The sequence below is a fragment of the Carlito syrichta genome, unplaced genomic scaffold (assembly GCF_000164805.1).
Source record: "Carlito syrichta isolate Samal-C Ts95f unplaced genomic scaffold, Tarsius_syrichta-2.0.1 Scaffold305690, whole genome shotgun sequence".
In the NCBI taxonomy this organism is placed as follows: domain Eukaryota; kingdom Metazoa; phylum Chordata; class Mammalia; order Primates; family Tarsiidae; genus Carlito; species Carlito syrichta.
In genome coordinates this window covers 74542-88977 of record NW_007249786.1, presented here as the reverse complement: position 1 = coordinate 88977, position 14436 = coordinate 74542, and the positions used below count along the sequence as shown (strand labels likewise).

At 43.0% G+C, this 14436-nt stretch overlaps 1 protein-coding gene across 1 annotated transcript in view; it reads right to left on the bottom strand.

The window, feature by feature from the left end:
- Positions 1–11949, bottom strand: part of CHD8 (chromodomain helicase DNA binding protein 8) — a 50494-nt gene extending 38545 nt beyond the window's left edge. The window contains exons 1-4 of the mRNA XM_008062394.1: positions 11116–11949; positions 9315–9686; positions 6656–7041; positions 5219–5333 (exon numbers count right to left, since the gene is read on the bottom strand). Coding sequence (XP_008060585.1) covers positions 5219–5333; positions 6656–7041; positions 9315–9686; positions 11116–11949 — 1707 coding nt within the window. The remainder of the gene's footprint in view (positions 1–5218; positions 5334–6655; positions 7042–9314; positions 9687–11115) is intronic.
- Between the last annotated feature and the right edge of the window lie 2487 nt (positions 11950–14436).

Here is a 14436-nt window from a genome sequence, read left to right as displayed (position 1 = left end):
AATTGTCTCTGTGTGTGTGTGTGTGTGTGTGTGTGTGTGTGTGTGTGTGTGTCTGGTTCTATAAATTTTGAGACTTGTATAGAGTCATGAACTATCAACACAATCAGCATGCAGAGTTCTCGTAATCCCCCAACTGCCCTCCTGCTGCATTTTTGTACTCAAATCCCACCTGCTCCCACCTCCAGACCCAAGATAATCACCGTCCTAAAGTTTTGTCTTGTGCAGAACAACTTCTAAATAGTCATAGAGTAAATATCTTCAATTAGCATAATGCTTTTGAGATTCATTCATGTTGTTGAATTCATTCATGTTGTTGAATGAATGACTAAATAGAATGTCCCTTTTTACTGCTGAGTAGTTTTATTTGTTTGTTTGCTTTCTCTTTTTTTAAAACATTTTTTATTTTAAAATTGTGGGGTACAGTTAAGGGTTACGTATACAAATATGCATCATTCAGGCACCCTTGTTGATAAGGGGTGTCCCCCTGTCCCCAGACAGATATTGACTCCTGTTAATCCCACCACCCTTGCCCTTCCTGCACCCCCCCATAGATTCCCATCACTGTCGATCCTTTTCTTATGGTATTACAATAGATGTTCAAGGTCCACTTATGAGTGAGAACATGTGATACTCAGATCTTTGTTTCTTTAAGAGATCACTCAGTATTATAAACTCTAGTTCCACCCAGGTTGCTGTGAAATTCATGATTTTGTTCTTTTGCATTTTAACATGGAGTTTTCCCCATTAGCATGCTCCAATCTACTTCATCATCATTATTATTATATTATTATTATTTGAGTTGGAGTCTCACTCTGTCACCCAAGCTGGTGTGCAGTAGCATGCTCATAGTCACCACACCCTTGACCTGCTGGGCTCAGGTGATGCTTCCACCTCAGTCTTCCAAGTAGCTGGAACTACAGGTACACGCTACCACACCCGCCTAATTTCCTTTTTGATTTTATTGTAGAGACGAGGTTTTGTCAAGTTGCCCAGGCTGGTCTCAAATGCCTGGGTTTAGGCAATCCTCTCACCTCGGTCTCCCAAAGTGTTGGGATTACTTCATTATTATTATTATTAATTTTTTTTTTTTTGAGTCGGAGTCTCACTCTGTCGCCCAGACTAGAGTGCAGTGACCACTCCCGGCCACCGCAGCCTCAACCTGCTGAGCTCTGGTGATCCTTCCACCTCAGCCTTCCAAGTAGCTGGAATTACAGGCATGCGCTATGTTGTATTCTACAGCATGGATTTTCACAATTTTATTTAACTATTTCTCCACTAATGGACATTTAATTTTTGGACATTTTTGCTATCATAAATATTGCTACAATATGTATAATACCACCTGCTTTTGAGAACATAGTAACAAAGTAACAAAGGTGTAGGATCATTGAGTTAAAGGTCACTAACATTCTAAACTTTGCTCTACATAGATACACTGACTTGCCAAAAGCTTGTCTCAACACTCCCATCAATTGTGTATAAAGTGTGTGTTCCTTAACTTCATTGTCAACACTGGCATTATCACTAGTCATGAGTTGGTTGTGTCTCCCCACTCATACTCATATACTGAAGCTCTATCCCCCTGTAACTCAGAATGTGACTGTATTTGGAACTGTGGCCTTTAAATTAGAAGTGATTAAAGAGGGCTTTAATGAGACCAGTAGAGTGGGTCCCAACCCCATCTGACTTGTGTCCCTATAAAAAGAGAAAAATTGGACAAAAGACACTGGAAATATATACCAATATATGAAAGATCATGTGAGGACACAGTGAGAAGGCGGCCATTTGCAAGCCAAGAAGAAAAGTCTAAAGAGAAACCAAACTTGAAGACCATTTGATCTTGGACTTCTAGCCTCCAGAACGGTGAGGAAAAAAAATGTCTATAGTTTAAGCCCTAATCTGTGGTACTTTGTCATGGTGGTCCTAGCAAACAACCACCATTTTCTAAATTGTACTAATCTTTGTATTTCTTGTATTATGAAAATTTGCCTTCAGTTTAGTTTTTGTTTAATTAACAAATATTTAATTTGTTTAACACTTTAGCCCTTATTTAACCTTTATTTAACCAACAGTTTGTTTTAACAAAACATGTCCATTTTGTGTTGCTAAACTGAATATCTGAGACTGGATAACGTGTTAAAAAAAATTACTTCTCACAGTTCTTGAGGCTAAGAAGTCCAATATCAAGGTGCTAGCATCTGGTGAGGGCCCTCTTGATGTATCACCTCATAGCAAGAAGGCAAGAGGTGAGAGGGAAAAAGTAAAAGAAAAAAAGAGAGGACCAAACTCGTTTTTATAACAAAAAGGCAGGGAAAAGTCCATACGACTTAATCACCTCTTAGGTCTCACCTTTCAACACTGCTGCATTGGAGATTTCATCTGCAATACACGAACTCTGGGGACACATTAAATCCACAGCACACGTACAGAACTCTTATTATGTACTCTTACCATGAGCTAAACACTGTTTTATGTGCTTTATAAATGTTTATGCTTAATCCTCATAGCAATCCTATTTGGTAGGTATTACTGCCTGCATTTTAAGGGATGAGGAAATTGAGGAACAAATTTGTTCAAAGTGACAATGTCAATAAGCAGTAGCATGAGAACTCAACCAAAATGCTGTTTTTTGGTTGTTATACCTTATATAATTTTTACACATGAAGCACACCAATCTTTCTCTTTATGACCTCTGAATTTTAATACTTTCTTTATAAAGACCCACATCACTTGATAATTATAAAAATATATATCCATGCCAAGCTTGGTGGCTCAGCCTGTAATCCCACACCTTTGGGAGGCTGAGGTGAGTGGATTGCCTGAGCCCACAGGTTCGAGATCCACCTAGGCAACTTGGCGAGACCTCATCTCTACAATAAATCAAAAATCAGCCGGGCGTGGTAGCATGCGCCTGTATTTCCAGCTACTTGGAGGGCTGAGGTGGAAGGATCGCTGAAGCCCAGAAGGTCGAGGCTGCGATGGCCGGGAGCGGCCATTGCACTCCAGTCTGGGTGACAGAGTGAAACTACAACTCAAAAAAACAAAACAAAACAAAACAAAAAATATATATATATCCGGCTGGGCTCAGTGGCTCAGCCTGTAATCCCAGCACTTTGGGAGGCCGAGCCTGCAGGTTCGAGACCTGCCCAGGCAACTTGGCGAGACCTCTTCTCTACAATAAATCAAAAACTAGCTGGGCATGGTAGTGCGTGCCTGTAGTTCCAGCTACTTGGAAGGCTGAGGCAGAAGGATTGCTGGAGCCCAGCAGATTGAGGCTGCGGTGGTTGGAAGCATGCCACTGTACTCCTGTCTCAGCGACAGAGACTCCAACTCAAAAAAAAAAAAAAAATCTCTCCATGTTTTATAGAAAGTTCACAATTTCATGTTTTATATTCACACCTTTAATTAAAATGGAATTTGCTTCTATCTAAGAAATAAGGCAAGAAATCCAGTTTTTTTCCTAATTGGGTAGCCAGTTGTACTAACATGACTTATTTAATAATCTTTTTCCCTGATTTAAAATGGTATTTTAATCATACAAAGCAAATTCTCAAAACTATGAATCTATTTCAAGACCCTATTATTACTTTTTTCTTGTGTTAATGCCACAAGATTCTAAAGAGAGCTATTATCTTTTTTTTTTTTTTTCAGTCAAAGTTTCACTCTGTCACCCAGGCTGGAGTGGCATGCTCATGCTCACGGCCACCACAGCCTTGACCTGTTGGGCCCAGGCGATCTTTCCGCCTCAGTTTTCCAAGTGGCTGGAACCACAGGCATGTGCCACCATGCCTGGCTGATTTTTTTACGTAGAGACAAAGTCTCACCATGTTGCTCAGGCTGGTCTCAAACCCCTGAGCTCAGGTAATACTCTCATCTCCACCTCCCAAAGTGCTGGGATTACAGGTATGAGCCACCATTCCCAGCAAGATCTATTATCTTTTATTAATGTTTTTTTCTTCTCCAATTTCATTCTTACTTATAATTACTTCATAATACACTCTAAAATTGGCGGGGTTTTTGGCCTTGTTTTTCTTTTCAAAAATTTCCTGGCTATTCTCATATGGTAATTTCCACCAAAAGAACCCAAGTATTAGTTTGTTATTATATTGAATGTATACTAATCCAGAGTGAAAACATAAGTATTAATAGAGAAACATTGAATGTTCATTTAGTCCTAACTTCCATTCACAGATGAGAAATTGAGATCCAGCTAAGTAAAGTAAATTGGCTAGGCAAAGAGCTACTGTGGTTCTTCAAAGTACCATGCGTTTCCTGAATTTTTTTTTTTTTTTTTTGAGTTGGAGTCTCACTCTGTCGCCCAGACTGGAGTGCAGTGGCATGCTCCGGGCCACCGCAGCCTCAACCTGCTGGGCTCCGGCGATCCTTGCGCCTCAGCCTTCCAAGTAGCTGAAACTACAGGCGCGCGTTAACATGCCCAGCTAGTTTTTTGATGTATTGTAGAGATGAGGTCTCACCAAGTTGCCCAGGCGGGTCTTGAACCCGCGGCTCAAGCAAGCCAATCAACTCAGTCTCCCAAAGCACGGGATTACAGGCTGAGCCGCCGAGCCCTGCTTTTCCTGAATCTTAATACCAGACTCTTCCTACGGTTACAAACTAGAGCAAGGCAACAAAACAGAGAAAGAGGACTAAAGCTCCTTTGGTCTGGCTTCTTTTGGACTCTTCAATGTCTCTCATCTTCAAAAAGTACGAAAGTACTCTTTGCCTAAGCACTCCAGTTCACAGAGTTAGAACCCTGAAGTACAGAAAAGGTAAGGCAAAAAGGATAGCTGGACAGATCTAAAAGAAAGGAAAGTACTAGGCCAGGAGCGTTGGCTAATGACTATAATCCCAGCACTCTGGGAAGTGGGAGGCTCACTTGAACCCAGGAATTCGAGAGCAGCATGGGCAACAAAGCAAGACCTTGTCTCTACAAAAAATCAAAAACTTAGCTGGGTGTCATGGGATGTACCTATTGTCCCAGCTACTTGATTGGAGCAAAACACTGACATAGCCATAACAGCAATCATGTAGCATGACTAAGTATTATTTGCTTAGTATTTGAAACACTAGTATTTGGGGAAACGAGTATCACTAATTTTATAGTAATATGCTTTTTGCCTAAAAAGACAAAAACTTAAAAGACATTGATCAGGTCCATGCACCTTTTAATTATGGTTAGCCATAATTAAAAATGATTTTTCCCACTAAATTATTTTACCTGGATGCTACTTTCTTCATCTTCCCGAGGTGATTGTGCAGGCATGACTTCCACATCTGAATTATCAGAAGAGGTATTCCGTTTCCTCTTCTTACCCACTACAGGAGTGATGGTGCTAAAAAGCAAAAAAACAAATTCATTTTCAGTGAGGGAGGAAAATTAGGGTAAAAAACATAATTAATCAAAACCATCATATAGTAAGTTTCCAGACATAAGTGTTCAGATTTTCAGTCTATGGGACACAAAACTATTGAGTCCAGCATTTGAAAAAAAAGAAGATATTGGGGTTTGTAAACCACTGACGGACCTTTACACCATATTTGACAAATCTTTGTTATTACTGTGTTCAAAAATACCTGAAGGTAGCATAGGATAGGAGAATGAATACTAGATAAGAATTAGAAGATCTCAGTTTAGTCCCTGCTCCATATCACTAAAAGGTATCTGTTTCCTTGTTTGTAAAAATTAGTGATAACAGATGTCCTGACAGTTTTTGAGGAACAAATAAGACAAAAAATATAAAACTTTTTTTTTTTTTGAGTCGGATTCTCACTCTATTGCCCAGGCTGAAGTGCAGTGGCATGCTTACGACCATCCCAGCATCAACCTGCTGGGCTTCGGCGATCCTTACGCTTCAGTCTTCCAAGTAGCCAGAACTACAGATGTGCACTACCACACCTGGCTAATTTTTTATTTATTGTAGAGACAAGGTTTCGTCAAGTTGCCTGGGCTGGTCTTGAACCTGTGGGCTCAGGCAATCCACTTGCCTTGGCCTCCCAAAGTGCTGGGTTTACAGACTGAGCTACCGAGACTGGCTAAAACTTATTTTTTTAAAAGCTGAAAAATCCTGTACAAATATAAAGCATTATTATACTTTTACCACAAAGCCTGAAGAATCCCAGGGAGTAAAAGCTAATGAGAGAAAAGAAGCTGTAAGACATGGAAGGGAAAGAGAGGAAACTCAATTATGACAAGAATTATGTGACAAGCAACAGTTTCATCAACACTGTTTAAGGCTGACAGTGGTTGCTAAAATCTTCTCCAATTCACAGAAGATGAAAGAACAGGGCAGCTACGTCTCCAGCAGTTTTTTTTTTTTTTTTGGTAAGTGGTAGGTGGAGAGTGAGAAATCTCTTTCACACTACAGTAATACAAAATCAGGATGAATATATAAATACAGTCACAGCTTTTAAAGGTAACTCCCAACACAATGACTGGCTATTGCTCTTGTGTCTTAGGTTTTCCTCTTAAAAGAAGCTAATTTCTAATTTGTTCAACAAATTATGTAAGCATTAGAATAGAGAAAAGAAAGACCTTATTATCATCTATGACAGATTACCTTGAACTATGTAGTTGCTAAATATTAGCTCCTCAACACTTTCAAAAAATGAGTGCACTGCCCTCAAATGTTCCAACAAAATAGCAAGGGGTACTCACTTTAGCTTACTCTTGCCCTTAGTTTTGGAGGTACCAGATGTTTTGCTCTTCTTTGGCTTTTCTTCTTTCAGCCTCTCCCCACTGCTTTTCTTCCTGCGTTTCTTCTCGCCTTCCTCCTCTGGCCGAACGCTGGGCAATTCATCCTCATTCAAGACTCTAGGTATGTTCTGTTCCCCCCGGGCACGGGCCCTAGCAATGGCCTCTGCCACAATCCGATTTGCTTTCTCTTGCTTCTTCTGGTGTTCTAGCCTGCGGTTTTCTTCCATTCCTGTCTTTCCTCCCGAATGAGGAGCAGAGCTTGCTGGTGATGACAGAGCTGCCACTTCACTGGCACTTAGAACTTTAACTACAGACAGACCAGAAGAGGCCCCTTGGGAAGAGCCAGCCTATAGAAATAAAGATACTAAAATTTCAACTTGCTTATAGATAAATGGCCTAAATAAAATCCAGCTCTAAAACAGGTAGGTTAGAAACTAGCTCCCTCAAGAACCAAGCTCAGATTAAGTCTTTTTTTTTTGAGTTGGAGTCTCATTCTGTCGCCCAGGCTAGAGTGCAGTGGCATGCTCATAGTTACCACAGCCTCAACCTACTGGGCTTAGGGGATCCTTCTGTCTCAGTCTTCCAAGTTGCTGGAACCACAGGTATGCACTACCACGCCCGGCTTATTTTTTGATTTATTACAGAGACAAGGTCTCACCATGTTGCCCTGGCTGGCAATGAACCCCTGGGCTCAGGCATTCCTCTCACCTCCATCTCCTAGAGTGCTGGGATTACAGAGATGAGCCACCACACCTAGCCAGACTAAGGCTTACTGAACCTGCGCACATTTTAAAATGTGTTTTTTTAGTGGGAAAAGGTAAAAATCCTGCCAAATTTGGGCTGGGCATGGTGTCTCAAGCTTGTAATCCCAGCACTTTGGGAGGCCAAGGTGAGAGGATTGCCTGAGCTCGGGATTCAAGACCAGCCCAGGCAACTTGGTGAGACTTCATCTCTACAATAAATCAAAAAATAGGCTGGGCATGATAGCGCGCGCCTTGGTTCCAGCTACTTGGAAGGCTGAGGTGGAAGGATAGCCTGAGCCCAGTAGATCAAGACTGCAGTGGCTGTTGAGTAGCGTGCCACTGCACTCCAGCCCGGGCGACAAAGTGAGACTCAAATTAAAAAAAAAAAAAATCCTGCCAAATTAAACTTCAATATATTTTTGCCATGCTCTCATATAAATGCCCATCTCCATTATTTTAGAAACATTATAACCAATAAAGCCAATACTGGTCTCCTGCCTAACTGCAAAAAAAATTCAAATTCTACTCTTGACCTAACTTTATCTCTCTATCTGCCTGGGGCAGAGGGAATAATCATTTGACTATTTCTCTCTCCTTTTTTTTTTTTCCTTTTTATTTACTTTACATATTTTTTGAGTTGGAGTCTCACCCTGTCGCCCAGGCTGGAGTGCAGTGGCACACTCATGGCTACCACAACCTCTACCTGCTGGGCTCAGGCGATCCTTCTTCCTCAACCTTCTAAGTAGCTGCAACTACAGGTGTGAGCCACTATACCCAGCTAATTTTTTTTTTTATTTATTATAGAGACAAGGTCTTACACCAAGTTGCCCAGGTTGGTCTCCTACCTCTGTGCTCAGGCAATCCTCTTGCCTCTGCCTCCCAAAGTGCTAGGATTACAGGCATGAGCCACCATGCCTGGCTCTCTCTCCTTTAAATGAGAGGCTATTTCAAATTGTTTTGTAAAATATAATATTAAGAAAACATGTACAGCCAGGCTTGGTGGCTCAGCCTGTAATCCCACGCCTTTGGGAGGCTGAGGTGAGTGGATTGACTGAGCCCGCGGGTTCGAGACCCGCCTGGGCAACTTGGCGAGACTTCATCTCTACAATAAATAAAAAATGAGCCAGTCATGGTAGTGCACGCCTGTAGTTCCAGCTCCTTGGAAGGCTGAGGCGGAAGGACAGGCGAGGCTGTGGTGGCCGGAAGCGGCTAATGCACTCCAGTCTGGGCAACAGAGTGAGACTCCAATTCAAAGGAAAAAAAAAAAAAAAAAGAAAGCATGTAAATGAAACAGTTCAAAGTGAAATACTAGATAAATCATCTCTTAACCCAAACCCAACACTAACTCTCTAATTTTTTTTATGAATAATTAAAATAAGGTTTCCAGCGGGCTCAGTGGCTCAGCCTGTAATCTCACACTTTGGGAGGCTGAGATTGAGTGCATTACCTGAGCCCGTGGGTTCGAGACCCACCTGGGCAACTTGGTGAGACCTCATCTCTACAATAAATCAAAATCAAATCAATAAATCAAAAAAAAAAATGGTAGCACATGCCTGTAATTCCGGCTACTCAGAAGGCTGAGGCAGAAGGATTGCGGAGCCCAGTGGGCTGAGGCTGCAGCGGCCGGGAGAAGCCAACTGCACTCCAGTCTGGGCAGCAGAGTGAGACTCCAACTCAAAAAAATAATAATAATAATAAATAAAATAAATAAATAAATAAAATAAGGTTTCCATGGGTAAAAGAAATAAGTGTGCATCTCAGTTCAGAGGGATAAACCTAGAATGGCCCCACAATTAACAATAAGTGGTTGCTGAGAGCAACAGCAAAGGGCTAAAAAGCTTGTTTTTTTTCTTTTCCTTACTATATAAGTCTCTTACCTGTGGCTGCAGCACCACCTTGACTGGTACTGAAAGTCTTTGTCCTGGTCCTTGTCCTGGTCCCATTATCTGAGCCTGCTGCACAGAGGAGAGAGTCACTGGCTGGGTTGAGGGTGGCTGCTGGGGCTGTGGCTGTGACGACGGTGGCTGTGGTACAATCTGAATTTTTTGCTGTGGCTGCTGCACCTGCAGCTGGATAGTTACTACTTTGGCAGGCTGCCCCTGGGCATTCTTGGCTTGAGTCAGGGCTGCCAGCTGGTTGCCCTGTAAGACTATCTTGCCTGGTAGACTCCCTAGCACAACATGCCGATGTCCTTGGGGACTTCCAGACTGTGGCTGCTGGAGGACCAGGGTGATGCGTTTTGATTCACCCTAAAGTGAAGACAGGAAATTGCAAGAGAGGTAAAACATTAAGACATGGTATACTCTGAAATAGTTACATTTTCTTCATCTTAGAATCATAAAAACTGAGGGTCAGGAAACAGTACGATTCATTTTGTTCATCATCCTTTCTATACTGATAGAATCACTTTCTTTTTAGAGATAGGGTCTCACTATACTGCCCAGGCTCGAGTGCAGTGGCTATTCACAGGTGTGATCTCACTGCTGATTTTTACGGGCTCTGGTTCCATCCTGGGCCAGTCCATCCCTCTTTAGGCAAACTGGGAGTCCCTGCTCCCAGGAGGTCACCTTATTAATGCCAAACTTAGTGCAAACACCTGATCAGCACAGCAGGTATAGCCCAGAACTTTCTGAGCTCAAGTGATCCTCCTACTTTAGCCTCCCCACTAACTAGGACTTCAGGCACATGCCACCACACCTGCTAATTTTCTTTTCTGTAGAGACAGGTCTCACCATGTTGCCCAGGCCAGTCTCAAACTCCAGGTCTCAAGATCCTCCCACCTTGGTCTCCCAAAACACTGAGACTACAGGCATGCACCACTGCACCTGGCTGTCCTTACACAATCTTTTCTATAACACCTCTGCCCAGTGAGTATGAAGTTTTTTTTTAACTCCTGATGGGAAGCTCCCTATCTTCTAACGCAGTCATTTGTTTTGAACTCTATTAGAAAAGCCCTTATATTGAACTGAACTGCCTCCTTGTAGCTTCTTCCCACTGTCCTTTTTTCTTTCTTTTTTTAAAGAGGGCGTCTCACAAAGTTGCCTAGGTTTGTCTCGAATTCCTGGCCTCCAGCAATCCTCCGGTCTCTGCCTCCTGAGTAGCTGGGATTACGGTTGGGAGACATTGCTCCTGGCTAGTCCTACTTATCTTAATATTGCCCTCCACCAACTCTTTTTGTCCTTTATTCAGATGCTAGAGCCTTTACTTTCTTATCATAGAAACTAGCCTTTTCACTGGGCAAAGGAGGGGAACATAAGAACAAGAGAAAGATATAAATAGTTTTAACAAGTCTTGCAAATATAAATAAATGTAATTTTTCAAAGATGTTTCTTTATTCCCATAGAATCCTATATTTCTCACAAAACTTTATATCACACAATTGTTGTGAGTTCTTGCTTAATATCTGTCTTTCCTGGCAGACTGTGAACTCTGTAAGGAGATCAAGTGATCCTCCAGCTAGGTACAGTATAAACATGTAAGAGGCTCAAAAGATATGTTAACATTAACTGCTTTCACCTAGCAAGTCACAGATACATGACTGTTAACACTAACTGATAAAATGCAAAGATGAAATTTAAACAGGCTTTCCCAGAGACAGCTTTCATGCGCACGCGCTCTCACACAGTTGCTGGGCCCTCTATGAAACCAAAATTCACCTCCCCCTTTCACTCAAGTCACCTGGGTAGGTGTAGAGGTCAATGTAACTGCAGGCTTCAGTGGGGGCCCTGTGGCCCCAGGGTTTCCAGCAGGAGCTGAACCCTTAACTGGCTGGAGGACCAGCTGCTTTACTGGTCGGCTGGGCTGGACAATGCGCTGAACAGCAGCCTGGTTCCCAGGGACCTTGGCGGCCAACACTGTATTACCAGAGACAATGGAAACACCTGGCCGAAGGGGAGTGCCAGTTAGCACTTTGGTAAAAGTGACTTTTCCACCATTGGCTGTGCCTGCCACCAGAGGCTGAGCTGTGCTGGTGATACCCTGGGCCTGAATTTGTGCCACATGGGCACCAGTGACTGAGGAGCTTGGTGGGGCCTTAAGGATAACAATCTTAGGGGCTGACTGAGGTGGCTGTCCTCCAGCACTACTGGAGGACACAGCTGTGGCAGAGACACCCATGAAAGGATTCCCTTGGCTCAGGATCTCCTGGTTCTTGGAGACCTGCAGAAGTCCCGACGTTGGCGTCGATGTCTGTAAGACAGGCTGCTCCTGGCTGGCAGGCTGAGTGGTATAATCATGCAAGGTTAAGGATTCTGGAGCTGGAGCTGTGGATTCTTTGGGAAGTTCTGTGGGAGCTGTGTCCTCTGATGGCGGAACCAAGTCACTTGCTGATGAATTCCCCACATCACCACCTCCACCATCCTGGTTCATCTGATCCAAGGAGTCCAGAGAGCTTGGCAGTCCAAGAGCTTCCTCAATGGGGTCTTGTGTGACCTGGTTAAAGCTGTCATCAGTCAGAGAGTCCAGGCCAAATAAATTTGGGTCATCAAACAGATCCATGATGGGGTCTGCCATCTTGGGAAAAGTATTTCCCAATAAGTGTATTTCCCCAAGGTCTAGGGAGGGAAGGGGAGGGGGGGTACTAGCTCTCCCCTCCCCTCCCCTATTAAGAAAAAAATGTACACAATGGAAGAGGACTACTCTTCAAGTAAAAAGGCAAGAAACAAGCGCATGTCAGATTGTCCTGACCTTCATGGAGCAAGATGACTAGGTCTTCAGAGGAAGATAGTGGAACTCCTGCTGTCGAAATACAAATACAAATAAGCAAAAATAAGCAAAGTGGTAATCTCAGAGAAAATTTCTCCTTCTTAGGTATTATCCCTAATATCAAATAGCATAAAATTCATGAGACAAGAGGGAAATATAAGGAAATCTAAAGAGAGAGACACAACAGAAAGAACACCTACAATTCTGCTTTAAAACTAAACCTAAAAAAGAAAAATTAGCCAGGCACACCTGCAACCCCAGCACTTTGGGAGGTCAAGGCAAGAGGATTGCTGGAGCTCCGGAGTTGAGACTAGCCTAGACAACATACCAAGACCTCGTCTCTACAAAAATTAAAAAATTATACAGATGTGGTAGCTCGTACCTGCAGTCCCACCTACTCAGGAAATTGAGGAAGGAGGATCGCTTAAGCTTGGGAGTTTGAGGCTACAGTGACCATGATTGTGCCATTACACTCCAGTCTGGGTGACAGAGTGAGATCTTTGATTCAATAAACAAACAAACCACCCGTTCCCTTGGGCTCTTACACCTACACATTTTTACATTTTTGTCTGTAAATAGCATTCAGCTGCCAGGGGTGGTGGCTAATGCCTGTAATTCCAACACTTTGGTAGGCAGAGGCAAAAGGATTGCCTGAGTCCAGGGGTTCGAGACCAGCCTGGGCAACTTGGTGAGCCTCGTCTCTACAATAAATCAAAAACTTAGCTGGGCGTCATGGCACATGCCTATAGTTCCAGCTACTTGGAAGGCTGAGACAAAAGGATTGCTTGAGCCCAGCAGTTTGAGACTGCAGTGGCCATGAGCATGCCACTGCACTACGGCCTGGCTGAAAGAGTGACACTCCAACTCAAAAAAATTAAAAAAGCATTCAGGCTGGGCACGGTGGCTCAAGTCTCTAATCCCAGCACTTTGGGAGGCTGAGGTGAGAGGATTGCCTGAGCTTTGCGGGTTCAAGATAATCCTGGACAACATGGCGAGACCTCGTCTCTACAATAAATAAAAAAATTAGCCAGGCAAGTGGCGCACGCCTGTAGTTTCGGCTACTTGGAAGGCTGAGGCAGAAGGATTGCCGGAACCCAGCAGGTCCACACTGGGGTGGCTGTGAACACTCCAGCCTGGGTGACAGTGAGATTCCAACTCAAAAAAAAAAAAAACCACTCAGCTCTTTCTGTCTTTTTTTTTTTTTTTGAGTCAGAGTCTCATTCCGTCACCCTAGCTGGAGTGCAGTGGCACGCTCAGCCACTGCAGCCTCGACCTGCTAGGCTTAGGCAGTCCTTCCGCCTCACCTTCAAAATAGCTGGAACTACAGACACATGCTACCATGCCTGGCTAACTTTTTGATATTATTGTAGAGAGGAGGTTTAGCCATGTTGCCATGGCTGGTTTCAAATACTTGAGCTCAGGCAATCCTCTTACCTTGGCCTCCCAAAGTGCTGGGATTACAGGCTTGAGCCACCATGCCTGGCTGCCCATTTTATTTTATTTTTTTAGCAATTACTATTCTTAGGTAAAGATCAGGAAATATTCATTTCATTTACCTTCTGTTTTCAGTTCTTAAGTTAACAAAACTCAAAATTATACCACCAGCATTATAGATAAAGGTTTCTGGATATATCCTGTTTTATAAATTTTCCTTGTATGTTACATTTTTTTACTACTGGCAAAAATAGCCACCTTTTACCAAGCCCACAGTATACTCTCACCAAGCTTATAGTATGATTTTACCCAGGAAGTTTAACAAACTTTATTCTAGTTAACCTATTAATCTAAACATAGTTTTTGTTCTGAAGTCCTCTCTCAAGAAACTTTTCTCATGTTTAAGATCAAAAACTTCAGCCGGGCTCAGTGGCTCAGCCTGTAATCCCAGCACTTTGGGAGGCCAAGGTGAGTGGATTCCCTGAGCCCGCGGGTTCAAGACCCGCCTGGGCAACTTGGCGAGACCTCATCTCTACAATAAACCAAAAATTAGCTGGGTGTGGTAGCGTGCGCCTATAGTTCCGGCTACTTGGAAGGCTGAGGCGAAGGGATCGTGGGAGCCCAGCAGGCAAGGCTGCAGAGGCCAGGAGGGTGCCACTGCACTCCAGTCTGGGGGACAGAGTGAGATTCCAACTCAAAAAAAAAGATCAAAAACTTCCTTTGCGAGAGATTAAATATTTTGATTCTAATTTATATTCCCAACTTTCTCTCTTATCATCTCCTATATATTTCCTACATTCTGTCCAACTAGATCACACAGTTCTCTTCATGTGAGTCCTTGTGTGTCTTTGCCTATGATGC